The sequence below is a fragment of the Nilaparvata lugens genome, chromosome 11 (genome assembly GCF_014356525.2).
Source record: "Nilaparvata lugens isolate BPH chromosome 11, ASM1435652v1, whole genome shotgun sequence".
Classification (NCBI taxonomy): domain Eukaryota; kingdom Metazoa; phylum Arthropoda; class Insecta; order Hemiptera; family Delphacidae; genus Nilaparvata; species Nilaparvata lugens.
The window spans coordinates 17,626,692-17,642,845 of NC_052514.1; the positions used below are offsets into that span (position 1 = coordinate 17,626,692).

The 16,154-nt window shown below is 32.3% G+C and overlaps 1 protein-coding gene across 1 annotated transcript; it reads left to right on the forward strand.

The window, feature by feature from the left end:
• Positions 1–331: 331 nt before the first annotated feature.
• LOC111048101 lies at positions 332–16,144 on the forward strand. Its single transcript, XM_022333948.2, has 6 exons — positions 332–733; positions 4,685–4,788; positions 7,241–7,319; positions 12,736–12,821; positions 13,939–14,059; positions 14,603–16,144. The coding sequence occupies exons 2-6, from the start codon at positions 4,708–4,710 to the stop codon at positions 14,674–14,676; spliced, it is 441 nt and encodes a 146-aa protein (XP_022189640.2). The 5' UTR covers positions 332–733; positions 4,685–4,707; the 3' UTR covers positions 14,677–16,144.
• Positions 16,145–16,154: the final 10 nt, after the last annotated feature.

Here is a 16,154-nt window from a genome sequence, read left to right on the forward strand (position 1 = left end):
ATAATCTTGGATGAGTTTCATCTTCGATGTATTGTGATGTGAAGTGAAAATATGAATATTATCATCTGTGTGTATCTTTCAAGTAATTCACCTTTTATAATAAATTTATTTATTCAACAATTATCACAATATCACCCATCATTAAAATTATATTGAAAGAGGAAAAACAGAAATGTTGATTTTTTATTTGAGAGTGCATTTTTGTTCCGGGCATATATAGGTAATAAAACTATAGATAACACTGGCAACAACTCTCATTTATAGGAAGTACCTGCTTATGTCACTCATCTTTTTATCAGTGTGACTCATGCAAGTCAAGATTCAATAAACACTTGACGATCACCGATGTTATTAGAACGGGTATATATCCTATCATTCTTAAATGTTCACTTTTTAATAATTATGATGTCATGAATGAAACGATTCAAAGCCCTTTCTAGTGTGCGAGGTTAAAAGCTTATCAGATAATTACTATTGGTGACATATAGGCCTATTCTGTAACACTTTACAAAAACGCTATGTGAAGTGCCACATTTGATCATTCTGACAGTTGTGTGTGTGCTTTCGTAGTATAGGCTGACAATATTATTTTCGTGGCATCAAGTGTGGGCCCACGGCTCACCTACAAATCAAGGTCATCCGCTTTCTTGTGCAATAGCACGGTAAGCACAGCCTGTTTTCGGTTATACATTCTCTAGCAGCTCTTCTCCAAAGAGGATTCAAGAACGTTGTGGTAAGTAGAAGCTAAATATATTTCTAGTTATGAGACATAATTTCCTAATTTCATCTCTGATTTATTTGTAAAAGCATCAAAATTCGAGCGAATGATAATTATGACTATGCTACCAAGTCATTGAAAAGTTATCATACCGTATTGTTGTTAGACTGCAGTAGTGCAGCCTTCTCAAACTGGCCTCTGCCTAGATTCGTTCACGGTTAAGTGAGTTTATGCGTTGTTGTGTGTTGAGGTTGTTCAACTCTGATAATAGCCTAAACACACTTACTAATTGAGCTTAGGGCTCATGAGTAGCTAAAATTATAAACAAAAGTACCTAGATAATAAATTCACTATATTCCTAACAAATAATATATGGCATTGTGCTATTTGAATCTTTAGCAAGATAGACCTATTAAGTTTAGAGTTTTACCCATTTTCTAAAGCTAGTCAACTATTATTGAGAAAATTGTAGGCCTACATTGTGAATCTTTGATTATTTCCCACTCCAACTAATAGTTACGGTACCGCTAACTTTTCTAGTCTCGCTTAAAAATATGGAGGTATGTGAAAATTAACTATATATTATTATATAAGTAATAATTATTATTATAAAATTTATCAATTCAATTTTTGAATAATCATCAACACAATATTATATTCATTATTCACTGAAATAATGCCTTGTACAAAATCCTGTAAAATATAATTAATGTGATCAATTTCTAATGTTGAATATTTTGTTAGAAGACAAAAATGAAATAATAGTAGGTCTACCTGATAATATATATATTAACGTATAATTGAATCATGTACTTGGAAAATTAAAACACAAAAACCACCAATCGCCGAGATTTGAAGAAGATATATGCAAATAATATAATAAAAAGTCAGGAAAGAACATTGTCGCTGTTTATAGATCAAATGACAATAATTCACAACTTAAATCGCTATCTAATCCATACTGCCGCCGCCGGCAAAGAAAAATGGCATTGTCAAGAAGCAAGTGTGGATACACTTCTTGCATGCCACGTGTGTGCTTCTTGCATGCCACATAAACATAATAAATATATATGATACCAACACGTGAGGACACACATTGCATTCCACATTGTGCCACTTGCTTGCCACAAGTGCCATTTAATGCTATCTGAAAGCCAATAATAATTATTGCTGGGTATCAATATGTTGGATTGTTGGTAAGCCGAGTGCCAATTTCAAGTCCTATTATAGTGCTAATTTATGGACGCAGACAATAGTTAGCAGATAAACACATAGACTACACGAGCAGAGTCATTCTATGGTTTAAACATTAACAAATCTATTATTATTTAAGATCAGTTATATTATCAGGCTATTACAGGTATTAATAGTTTGTAATGTTAGTCTGTGTTAATGGCCTACATACATATTATTATATCGATAACAAGCTACTGGTAAGTTATACGTAGTAAACATTCCTATATGAAAATTTCTCTATAATGACGATAAGCTGAAATTGAAAGAGTAATAAGGATATCCTCTAATAGTGCATTTCAACAAAAATCATTCATTATTATTATTATTATTAAACGAAAATCCAAATTAAATGCTGTAATTCACCCCGAAGACTTCTGCTACTGCAAATATTGACAACAGGGTGAACAGCTAGATGGAAATTCGATTTCATTTGGATTTTCGTTTGATAATAATAATTAATTCATTAGCATTTGAATAAAACTGAAATATCTCAGTAATTTCCATCTGTGAGAATCATTCAATTCAATTCTGCTCTATTACAATAATTCTCCTTTTAGGCTTATTTACTCTTCTTTTTAGGGCTAGGTACCGAATAATAAACTAACACTTGAAGAGTTTGGCTTTTGAAGAGTTAAAACTAATAGTATATATGGCTGAAAATAATGGGTTTTTTGATAATTTTCTATTGTGTTCTAGAAATATGGAAATAAAGTATACTAAAATTAAAAATATAAGTTCCAATAAGAATAAACTCACAAGAATATACTTGACATTTTATTAAGTAATTTTTTCCCACCCTTAGTATGTAGTACCTGCATACTATTCTAATATAATTGTGAGATTGAATGTATAGGCAGTACAAACGCAATCACTGAAATTTTAAATCTACCACTAGATTTTACATTATTTCTAAATATTTTAAAATTAAAGTTGAAAAATATGAATGATATATATTCAATATCTGTAGGTGGTTAGTTTTATAAAAATATAAATTTCAAATTATTTTTCATTTCATTTTTGAACTACCTATGTAGATAACCGAACAGTGCACTCTTAATAAGTGAACAATTTTTGTTTTTGTAGCCTATATTTTTTAGAGCAATATTTTACTGGAAACAATTATCACTTGTAATTCTGAGTTTGTTTCAATAGCAGACTCCTTGCAGATTTTTTGATTTTTGAAGACTTTTTTCCTAAGAAATTTAAAAAATCATGAATGTCAGGAACTCATCATGAGTTTTAAAAATGTCTAACCTATAATCTCATATCTATAATAATCATGGATGTTAAAATGTAGTAGGCCAAAACTACATATAACCAAATAATAATATGTATAACCGTATAAAACCCGTATGTATAACCAAAAAATCTGGTGTGGCGCACTCAAACAACTTTCCTTGCCGTTATGAAAATTGATCACCTGACGGCCTGACGCTAGTGTTCCCGAGCATTTCAAGTCTACTATTCAAAGATCTGAGCCAGCTGGTGACAGGACAATATCACTGGAGACACACGATGTCTGCTATCTTTTCGTAGTGAACGATTTAATAGAATCAATAGTTGTCAACAGTTTGCAATTGATATAATCACAATTTCTCGTATTTCGAGCTTATTTTCAATTTTAGGTGAAAATGTTACTGAACATTAATTGTAGAGATTTTCATGTTCAATCATTTCCGCAAGAAATGTTTTGTTTAAAGTGTATCTAAAGCCTGATAATTGGGATTCTAGAATCGAACTTTGCATAGATGGGGCGGAGTTCCTGAAATTTTTACAGGTATGGGACTTGTGGCAATTGATAGAGCTTATCAATGAATATTTTAGGTATGAATTTGATCAAAATCGTTGGAGCCGTTTTTGAGAAAATCGCGAAAAACCCTGTTTTTGACAACATTTTAGCCGCCATCTTGAATTACATTTGATCGAAATTGTTCGTGTCGGATCCTTATAGTGTAAGGACCTTAAGTTCCAAAGTTCCAAGTCATTCCGTTAATTGGGAGATGAGTTATCGTGTACACAGACGCACATACACACACACACACACACACACACACAGACCAATACCCAAAAACCACTTTTTTAGACTCAGGGGACCTTGAAACGTATAGAAATTTTGAAATTGGGGTACCTTAATTTTTTTCGGAAAGCAATACTTTCCTTACCTATGGTAATAGGGCAAGAAAAGTAAAATCATAGAAATCATAAACCGAATTTTGAAGTGAGGTAGCCTACTGACTACAAGAATATTATTTTATTCAGAGAAAAGTGTAGAGCATGCGCATTCCTGCCGACATTTGAATGTTTGTAAGTAGGACTCATGGTCCTTAACTTGTGTGATGATCTCATAAGAGACTGGTATCATTGAGAGACCGCGCCTTGACTTGGTGCAACTTCGTCAAACTACGGCTTTGTTCGGTAGTTTCCGTTGACTGCAGCTCAGCTGTGATGCTGTGATACACGTGGGGATTGTGCGTGTCTTTATGACGCCTGGTTTATATTTAGGTTTTCAATAGGTAATATTAAGTTTATTTGTTTACGGACATTAGAAAAGTGTTCGTGGAGAACTCTAGCCTCCGGTCGGCGTGGCTTATCGCCTATTCCAAAAACGTCTACTGGCTGCTTCCAGCAAATCTGTTTCATATAATTATAGAGATTTTCCATCCAAACTCTCATTACCTATATTTTTTGTCATTCAGTTTACATTTTTCTCTTATGTTGTCTTTTGTGTAGGTGAAATCAAATACTGAACAAAAATGGTTCTGCCACGTTTGGAGCAAAGTATATGTGGCTTTTCACTGGAAACCGGCTCCAAAATAATTGGATACTTCTCACTTGTAAGTAGCCTACCGTATTCTCACTCAATACATTCTATTTGCAAACAATTATTATATTGATTAAAATTAATGTGTCTTGCATTTACACTACCCTAATTCAAAGTTGCAAATTTAAATTGAAATCATTAAACTGTTTAATTAATAAGTTGTAAAAATATTGCTGATTCAAGTTGAAATATTTCTCTACATACCAGAGTATATTCACTTGGTGTAAGTTAAGACTGTAAGCCCCCCATACCTGTTATCAAATTTTTAGTTGCAATCACTTTGTATAGAAAACATTTTTCAGCTTACATGTCTGTTGCTTCCAAGCTTATTTCTTGTGAAATAAATAAGATGAAAAATCATAAAAAGCATTAAATCTACAAGTAAAATGGTAAGAAGTATGGTAGTCTAGTTTAAATAAATCATAATATATTATAAAGTAAAAAGGATTGTTGTGAAATTTTTTTTTATTCAACGATAGATTGCTATCTAGTCTATAGTGAGGTCCACGTTATAATGGCAGTGATAAAGATAGAAGAATATTGATGCCGATTCTCTGCATTAATTAATTATATTTCTACACTGTCAAAAACATAATTGGCATCGTTGTGGACCTAGAAAAGGATAGTAACACCGGCTTTGTCGAATGATAGACAAGGATAGCAAAACAAAAGTTGATCAAATACTGTCATTATAACGTGGACCTCACTATAGGGACTAATGAGCAACTTTTTTCTGTCCTATATAATAAATACTTTTCATACAAGAGAATCTTCCATAGGGTCTCCTATTCAAATTCTAATATTACTAGTACACTGCTTTTGACTGGTGGTACACAGGTGGGTTTCACTCATTTCCACTGCTCTGCTTTTCACTGGACACAAGACACTTGAATCAGCACTAGACCAGTTCAAATGGCTTCTTCCTTTTCAGCCTCCTCACCAATCCTTCATTTTCCAGCAGCTGGATTGCTTCGATGTTGTCGTGTTGGTGGAGTCGAGCCTCGTGTTTCTCTGCATGCCTCTGGATTTCGCTGCATACTCGGTCGACTTGCAGGTCTCTGTGAAGGTCGCTGTTTCTGACGTACCAAGGAGCATCAGCAATGTTTCTCAGCACCTTGTTTTGGAAGCGTTGTATGACTTTGATGTTACTGTCTTTGGTACACCCCCAAAGTTGTATACCATACGTCCATACTGGCTTTAGAATCTGCTTATACAGGAGTACTTTGTTTGGAATTGACAGGATGGAGTTCCTTCCAATCAGCCACCAGAGTCTCTTGTATTTTATTCCCAGCTCTTCTCTCTTTTTCTTAACATGGACCTTCCAGCGAAGCTTTGCATCTAAAGTCATACCTAGGTACCTGGCAAAATCTAATTTGATATAAAATAATACAATAATAATCTATCACAATGTATACGGTAATATACAGAGTGAATCATATGTATGGGAACCCTTCAATAAATTGGAGACTGTTGTAGACATAATACTGTAACTTTCAGGATAAGTTATTGGTCATATACTCTACCTTTTGACGTACAACTGAATTTCAACCCCTCATAAGGGGGTGACTTAGGGGTTATAACTCTAATATTTAAAATAGGTTCCCATTGTGTGGTACATCATTTTAAAGGCATTTTCAAAACAAGAAAGATGACTAATTAAAATGTTCTATGATACTTGTATCCAAAATTGTGGCTGATTGAAGTTTTAGTTTTTAAGAAAATGAGGGGTTGTAACTTAAATATTTTGAATGTTAACACCCATTGTGTGGTATATCATTTTTAAGGCCTTTCCAAAACAAGAAAGATGATACAAACAAGACAATAAAAATTTTCTATGATACTTTTATCCAAAACGGCGGCTGATTGAAGTTTTCGTTTTTAAAGAAATAATTGACAAAGTTCAATCAGCCGCCATTTATGATGAAAGTATCATAGACAAATTTTATTGATGTCATCTTTCTCGTTTTGAAAAGGCCTTTAAAATTATGTATCACACAATGGGTGTTTACATTAAAAATATTTGAGTTACAACCCCTCATTTCTTTAAAAACTAAAACTTCAATCAGTTGCCATTTTTGATACAAGTATCATAGAAAATTTTTATCGATGTCATCTTTCTTGTTTTGAATGGACCTTTAAAATGAAGTACCACACAATAAGTGCATATTTAAAATATTCGAGTTTCAACCCCAAAGTCACCCGGGTTGAAATTCAGTTGTACGTCAAAAAGGTAGAGTATTTTACCAATAACTTATCCTGACAGTTACAGTATTATATCTACAACAGTCTCCAACTTATTGATGGGTTCCCATACATATCAAATATACTATCCATATATACTTCCCATATATAGTTCCCATACTATCAAACTGAAATAAGCAAATGTTTGATGCTTTCATTTTATTGAGAGAAGCTGTGTAATTTGATTTTATTGAGAATAAATTATTGTTTATAATCTTTTACAGATAAATCGTGCCTTGTTCATGACATCAACTATTGTGAAAGAAGAAGGGAATAATGGCGGCGGAAAAGCCGATGCCTCAAGTAAGTAAAGATTGATTATTCGACTATTTTCAAAATAAAATATAGTTTTTTAATAATGGTTCACAAGCGTAGTTTTTTATTAGTAGGTAGAAGTAGGTAGCATTTCCAAAAACTCAAAATATAATATAGAATCGATCATCGTCCAATTATTATTTTCTATTCTAACTAATAAAATAGAGTTCACCTATTGAACTTTGATTAAAAATGGACTCACGACTGTTTTTTTTTTCAGCCATTTCTTCTAATTTATCATGCCTATAACTAAAACACAGTAAACACTAGCTAAAAAAACTCTCGGGTTAAACCCGGTTCAATCCCACCTATGTCTAAAAACGTTTAGCAACTTTCAGGATGTGGTCGACAACTGGCGGTCCTGGCTAATACGTTTGTAAGGTGCATTAATGGATAAATTGAATAGGTATCAGGCGAGACTCCCGACTGTAAAGCGTAAAAGACTCCCCACCAAAAGAAGCTATAACATTTTTTTATTTGTTCAATTCCAATAGAAAATTTAACATAATTTTCATTACCGTAGTTCAGAATATTATCATCAAGTCCAAAGAGGTAGACTTCGGACTATAGCCTAATATACATACACAAAGATTTCAAATGCGGCATTATTAATAATCAAGTCAGTACTTTTTCTCTTGTGGATTATTAGATAATTGCTTTTGAAAATCAACAGTTATAGTGGAAAACCATTGGTAATATACTTATTTTATTATTGAATTTATCATAATTGTTTTATGTTTCAGCTGTGTTGATAATGGTAGTAGCTACTATCATAGTGTTCGCTTTGTTTTCAATTTTCGACATACTCATGCTTGTTGGAGTCTATAAAGTGAGTACTGAATGAGGCCTATGCTATACAAAAATATACCTATTCACTCATATCTATTGTAAGACTTATAAAAATAATTATTTTCAAATTGATCAACATTTAATAGCCTTATGAAAATTAAGATTTAATAATTGATCTTTAGACTACAATTTCAACTATTATTTTTCATTTTATGTTGGATTTCTGATAAAAATGAGATGAGCAAGTCTTAAGTTAGGTTTACACTATGTAGCAGACCTACATGTAGCACAGCTATATAGCTCTGCTATAAGTTCAGAAAGTGACAATGGAGATCTGCTATATAGCCCGGCTATATAGCAATTTTAAGTCTATTTTCTCTGCCATATAGCAGAAAATGAGCTTTCCAAAATTTTGGATAGCATACAGCAGAACCATATGTAGCTCATATAGTGTACCATAGTGAACCATAGTGTACTCCTCATGTCACACATACTTGCTCAGAATACATATGTCAAAATTTCAGCCTACATCTACGATTAAATAGCATTATGTTTAAAGGTCAATGGTACTGTATTCTAGAGTATAGAAGGAGTTCTTATGGACTCCTGAATGAGGTAGTCTTATGGACTCTGAATGAAGGATAGGAGTTCTTCACTATGGAATTTCACCACATTTTGATAAATTTTTCCTTTCATTGTCAAGTGGATTATTCTAGAGTTCATTCAATAAGTATTATATTGAGATACATTGCTAATATCTACACTCTATTAGAAATACAATAGAAGAAATCATTAATATTACCCAGAATGAGTTGAATGTTATTTTAAAAAATGAATATTATAAATTCACAATTCAGTTACCGGTACCGTACATCTCAGTTGGTATTGCTAAATTGAAATTTGAGCTTCAAGAACCAACTGGTACCTTACTACCAGTCTGGCAGCATTTTGGTTGTATCAATAGTTGCATCGAAATATAGATAGGTAATTATATCTGATGAAATGATTAATCAGGCACCTACATTCTTGTCTCTCTCAATAATAAGTGTAATACATTGATGGTTTCTATGCAATGAAAGTTGAAATAAAATAATTAAATGGCATAAATAAATGGTTGAAGGCCTTGCGGTGCTCATGATAATCTCAAAAATCAACCACATATTTTTTTCAGAGGCGACCCTCATTCATGTTTCCATGGATCATTGTTCAAGTGATTTACATCATCCTCATCTTGATTGGAGCAATCAGTGCAGTTCTATAACGGCAATAATTGGAAGCTTGATATCTGCTTGTGAGTATCAAAAGCTGAAACAATACAATACATTTTTTAACTAATCCAATAAGTTATCAAAATAGAATAAATTTCATAGAAAATTTGTTAGTTTTCAGATATGAGTGGCTAAAGTAGATTTTTCAACTGAGTCATTTTGGATTCGTTAGCAAATAAATTCAAGATTTCAAGGACACATATCATCGAATGACATAAGCTACCTACTTAATCTTATCATAATATCAATTTTAGAGGAATTCTACTAGAATATTTTAACGACGGCTCTGTGTTTCAAATCAATAAAACAAAAAAATAGAATATCAAATCAATGGGTGAAACTCATCTCATTGGGACATGGGACGGTCAAGCGAGAACAATACAACTGCAATACCCTTTGGCAGGTAGATTTAGCACATTTTCGACCCTTGTGCAATGAAGCATATGCCCCCTCCTGTTATGTTTAGTAACTTTATTCGACACTTAGCATTTAGAATTCTACTTATATTTGGAAAGATAGAGCTCATTTAGAAAAATGGTTCGACTTCATCATCATGGAACATAATTTTGAGCCAATTCAAATATTATCAAAGAACAATTATAGTACAGCTTTACTATTCTACTATCTAATAACAGAATATCTATACTATGTAGAGTAGTATAGGTAGAGTCGTAGAGAGTTCAAGGTATGGTATATAATACAGTGTAGTAGACTATAATATAATAGTCATAGAATGAAAAAAAAAACATTAGGACAAGGCTCTTTGGGCCGCTGATTCAATGGATTTATTGGGCAGTTTTATTATATTATGTCAAACAATTCATGTTTTTTATGGCTCAGAGTAATAGGACTTGAGCATCACTACATAGTGGCCCAGCACAAGTGCGTTTACAATTATTGTGATTGTTAAGGATATATCAATGTGTAATGCTAGTTTTTAAGTTTATAAAAATTATCATAGTAGACCAAAGACTTGAAGAAAATACTCTATTTATGATGAACTTACAAGTTTATACATTTGAATATATAAAACTAATTTCATGTGCTACTTGATATTTTTCAAACGATACATATGTATACATATGTATATATGTATACACATGTCGAGTTGTAAGTTGTGGACCAGAGTGTTGGGTTTTGGCGTAAATTTTGAAAATATATTATTTTTGCTAATTTATCTGGATGGGGGCTATGTGGAGTGTTAATCCCAGATTTGTAGCTTACTACAAATCAATTAATATTTCCAATACTAAGTAACGATCAGCATCATAATGATCACCTCCAAAATTGAAAAAATCAACTTAGATATTCAATATTGCAGATCCTGGATGGAATGACTCATTTTTTATTAAATAGAATAGAATGACTCCTTCATTTTAATGTCGTGGCGAAGTTTGGACATTAGTGTCCACTCTACCACTCAACCACGGTGTTTGTGGATGTCATGTTTAATGGCGAAATAAAGTTTTTGAGTCAGTGAAGTAGTATTTTCTATTCAAGTGGGATTTTGTCTGGCTGATATTAATATTGCCAAATTAGCGTTGTTGAAAAATATGAAGCAAGCTACACAGTAAACTTCAAAAGATAAATTTGCTGAAATCTTACCAATCATAACTTTGGTTATGAGAAGGCCCTTGAATGGTTTTTCTCTATCTCATGGTCGTCCTTGCGTTGAACTCTTTTCCACGAAAAGTATATGGCAACGAAGGGTCACCAGCTTCCCCATGATACTCGTGATTGTGCGCCCCTTCAAAGCTGTATCGGCGCATGACGCGACATACGTCTCCTTTGAACAATGAAAAAGCAATATATTTTAGTTGGATGATAATATCAAAATTAAAGTATTCTCAAAGGGATCAAGTATATCTATCTGATGAATCATAATGTAACCTTTGTTTTTTACAATTTCCAAAAAACTCTATCAAATAACTTAGAAAGCAGATTATGTATGTAGATCATTTTTGTTCTAAGTGCTTAGTTCTGTTTCATTTAGTGGAATTTAACCTAGCGCCGCAGTGCAGGATGGTTTCTCACAGCTTGGCGTTGTTGTCATTTGAGATGGGTGTCTGACTTGGAGGTATTTCGGCCGCATTGCAGGATGACTGTTAACGGTTGCCGGAAGATCAACAGCTGGGTTTTTTTCGTTATTTTTCGTGATAGAGAAAATTCTGATTGCAGATTCGTTCTCAGCGACCCCAAGTTTAGCCTGAAGGCTCAGAATGTATTTAAATAATTAAAAATCATCATGAAAAGTCATTAATATGGAAGTACACCACGTTTCTGGAAACTTTTTACTGGTGACTGGAGTTATTATTGATTATAGGTAGCACAAAAATAGAAATAATCGTGAGAAAGAAAACTGCTGATGAACGCGAATAAGACCGTCACTCCATTGTTCTATTGTCTCGGCTGCTTGGCTGAGCCTGGCTGGAGGGATCAAATAACAGACTGGTTTGATCTTTCGTCTGTCCACTAGGCGGAACTACGCCGAACATTGCTTGGTGGAAGACGTTACTGCGGCCGCTCGCATTCCCACCAACGCTGCTATTATTTGCTGTCTCAGCGCCTAGTCCGAGTCAGACAAGCATCCAGCCTGCACTGCGGAGCTAGGTTTATAGTTACGGCAAAAAATAATATTTTTGAAGTAGGGGTTTAAATTCAAGATTGAATACAAAAAAAATAATAGCTAGTGATTTGAAAAAATTTGGAATGCTGAAGATTTGACAAAAATCATAGGCTCTGATACTCTTATACCGATTGAAATAAGAGACTAAAATATATAACCCAAATTTGTGGGCTATCGTATGATGACCGGTAAAAAATATAAGCTTGTTCAGTCCTCTAGCTCATTACAGCCTATCAGGTCAGGTAGAATTCAACTAGTCAACCAAAATGAATTAACTGAACCTACCTAATATAGGTAGAAAAGACAGAACGCAAGCTAGATCTATAAAATATAATAATAATGTGTATTTTCTCCAAGCTACTCTATAGTAGATATACTTTTATCAGTCTATGATTCAAACTTCCATAAATAAAGTAATATTATTGTGTACTTACATTGATAATAGAAGATCAAGTGACTTCAAAACAAATAAATTCCCGGATAAAACACTGTAGTTCAGAATATTATCATCAAGTCCAAAGAGGTAGACTTCGGACTATAGCCTAATATACATACACAAAGATTTCAAATACGGCATTATTAATAATCAAGTCAGTACTTTTTCTCTTGTGGTTTATTAGCTAATTGCTTTTGCAAAGCAAGTGTGGCAGTTAAATAGTGGAAAACCATTGGTAATATACTTATTTTATTATTGAATTTATCATATTGTTTTATGTTTCAGCTGTGTTGATGATGGTAGTGGCTACTATCATAGTGTTCGCTTTGTTTTCAATTTTCGACATACTTATGCTTGTTGGAGTCTATAAAGTGAGTACTGAATGAGGCCTATGCTATACAAAAATATACCTATTCACTCATATCTATTGTAAGACTTATACAAATAATTATTTTCAAATTGATCAACATTTAATAGCCTTATGAAAATTAAGATTTAATAATTGATCTATAGACTACAATTTCAACTATTATTTTTCATTTTATGTTGGATTTCTGATAAAAATGAGATGAGCAAGTCAGTTAGGTTTACACTATGTAGCAGACCTAAATGTAGCACAGCTATATAGCTCTGCTACAAGTTCAGAAAGTGACACTGGAGATCTGCTATATAGCAATTTTAAGTCTATTTTCTCTGCCCTATAGCAGAAAATGAGCTTTCCAAAATTTTGGATAGCGTACAGTAGAACCATATGTAGCTCATATAGTGTACCATAGTGAACCATAGTGTACTCCTTATGTCACACATACTTGCTCAGAATACATATGTCAAAATTTCAGCTTACATCTATGATTAAATAGCATTATGTTTAAAGGTCAATGGTACTGTATTCTAGAGTATAGAAGGAGTTCTTATGGACTCCTGAATGAAGGTAGTCTTATGGACTCCTGAATGAAGGATAGGAGTTCTTCACTATGGAATTTCACCACATTTTGATAAATTTTTCCTTTCATTGTCAAGTGGATTATTCTAGAGTTCATTCAATAAGTATTATATTGAGATACATTGCTAATATCTACACTCTATTAGAAATACAATAGAAGAAATCATTAATATTACCCAGAATGAGTTGAATGTTATTTTAAAAAATGTATATTATAAATTCACAATTCAGTTACCGGTACCGTACATCTCAGTTGGTATTGCTAAATTGAAATTTGAGCTTCAAGAATCAACTGGTACCTTACTACCAGTCTGGCAGCATTATGGTTGTATCAATAGTTGCATCGAAATATAGATAGGTAATTATATCTGATGAAATGATTAATCAGGCACCTACATTCTTGTCTCTCTCAATAATAAGTGTAATACATTGATGGTTTCTATGCAATGAAAGTTGAAATAAAATAATTAAATGGCATAAATAAATGGTTGAAGGCCTTGCGGTGCTCATGATAATCTCAAAAATCAACCACATATTTTTTTCAGAGGCGACCCTCATTCATGTTTCCATGGATCATTGTTCAAGTGATTTACATCATCCTCATCTTGATTGGAGCAATCAGTGCAGGTTCTATAACGGCAATAATTGGAAGCTTGATATCTGCTTGTGAGTATCAAAAGCTAAACAATTACAATACATTTTTTAACTAATCCAATAAGTTATCAAAATAGAATAAATTTCATAGAAAATTTGTTAGTTTTCAGATATGAGTGGCTAAAGTAGATTTTTCAACTGAGTCATTTTGGATTCGTTAGCAAATAAATTCAAGATTTCAAGGACACATATCATCGAATGACATAAGCTAACCTACTTAATCTTATCATAATATCAATTTTAGAGGAAAGAAATTATCCCACTTTTCAAAAAATATATAATTAAAATAGAGTAGTAATTCCTTTATATTTATGTTTGAGATTAACAATAGATGAGACTGTTAGGTTTTCAATGCATGATAGTCATCAGAGAATATGAACTATAAAACAACTTGATAAAACTAAAATTGTTTCAATGTATGATAGAATTCATAAAGAAAACAATACATATCTGAGTAGAGGAAATGCAATATCTTTTTTGATTTGTCGGTGAGTACAGTAGGATTGTATTAATTTTTTTATACAGAACTTATATGATTAATTGGTTATGTTACAGGTATCACCATCTACTTCCTACTAGTTGTCAACAGCCATTACCATGAATTGAGATCAGGGATAACCGGAATGTAGAAAACGTATCATGTGCATATTAATTAAGCTTTGATACAAGTGATACAACAAAAACTACCTTTCAACTTTTCATAATTTGTATCTAATAACGATTCCATTATATTTCATGAAACGTCCCATGATAAGTTCAGCTAAGAACATGACTCGTTCTATTAAACTGCTATTTTAAATAAATTGAAAAACTTCAATATCTCTTCTCTTAATAAATACAAATATAATCTCTTCTCTTCGCCATATATATATATAAGTACTATATAATAATGGTGAAACCTAATGGAAAGTAAACATATAAGAGAAGAGATTGAAGTGTTTCAAGATATTTAAACATTAAAATAGCAATATACTTGATAGATTATTTGGTAAGTCTATTGTAAAGGCATGTCTGAAATGGATGTAACATACACCGTGTTTTATATTCATCTCTGACATGCTTTTATAATAGTCTCCCCAAATAGGTATAGAGGGATCCAGTTTCAACTGCCAGTTTTCCCTATAAATAAAATCAATCTTTTCTATTCATGTAATACTGACCATTTAAAGTAAATCTCATTATAGATCTATTATAATGCTGAATTGCATCAAGCTAAATCACTTTTTAATCAGGGATCAGAGCAATGTTACATATTACATGTATGATCAGCAGATTAATAATAGGTCACTGTTTTTCAACCGAGCAAAATTTTACCTCAATAACCTGTACTATACCAATCTGGATGAAATAGTGAAATTTATTTAATAGGTTATTAATTGAATATAATACTCAATACATTATTTTTATTGAATATCAACAATTTACATCGCTATTCTGATTTATATTCACTTGGAGACCAATTATTTAAATATATCTGATCATGCTTACGTAGTCATACATCATTGACCCCGATTAAAATGTGTCACAAATGAAGTAATCAAAGCTTAGCTGCAATGAAGCGCTATAGTGTGATACATTTTTCTCATTTTAGTACAGCACCAAAAAATATTGTTTTCTCTCAGAAAACGTCCGATGCCAATCAGTGTTTTTTTAATAGGTAAATGATTGATTACTGGGTTTTTAATTAAGGTTTCTTGACTGCTGGAAAATTGTACTTGTAAGGTACCATATCACTGTATATGACTGTATAATATTATTGAATTCTGCATTCACTTCCTAAGATGATTACGTATATTGTGAATACTAATAACCTAGCGGTAATAACCAAGCAGCTACAGTATAATTCTAGAATTTTATTGAGTGTTATAAGTTTAAGAATTTTTAGGATAATTAATCTAATCGTACAAGTGAATTTTGCAATACCAATACTTATATTTTATAATTGGGGAAATAGAAACGAGTTGAGTCAAACAGCTTTATATACAAACATTTTAAGACTGAGTAATTTTTGAAATTATTGTCAATCTTCTATTTCTTGAGAATCAAATGTTTTGTTAATTTGAATACAAGAACAATATAACATTACTAATTAATTTGCAATTGTTTT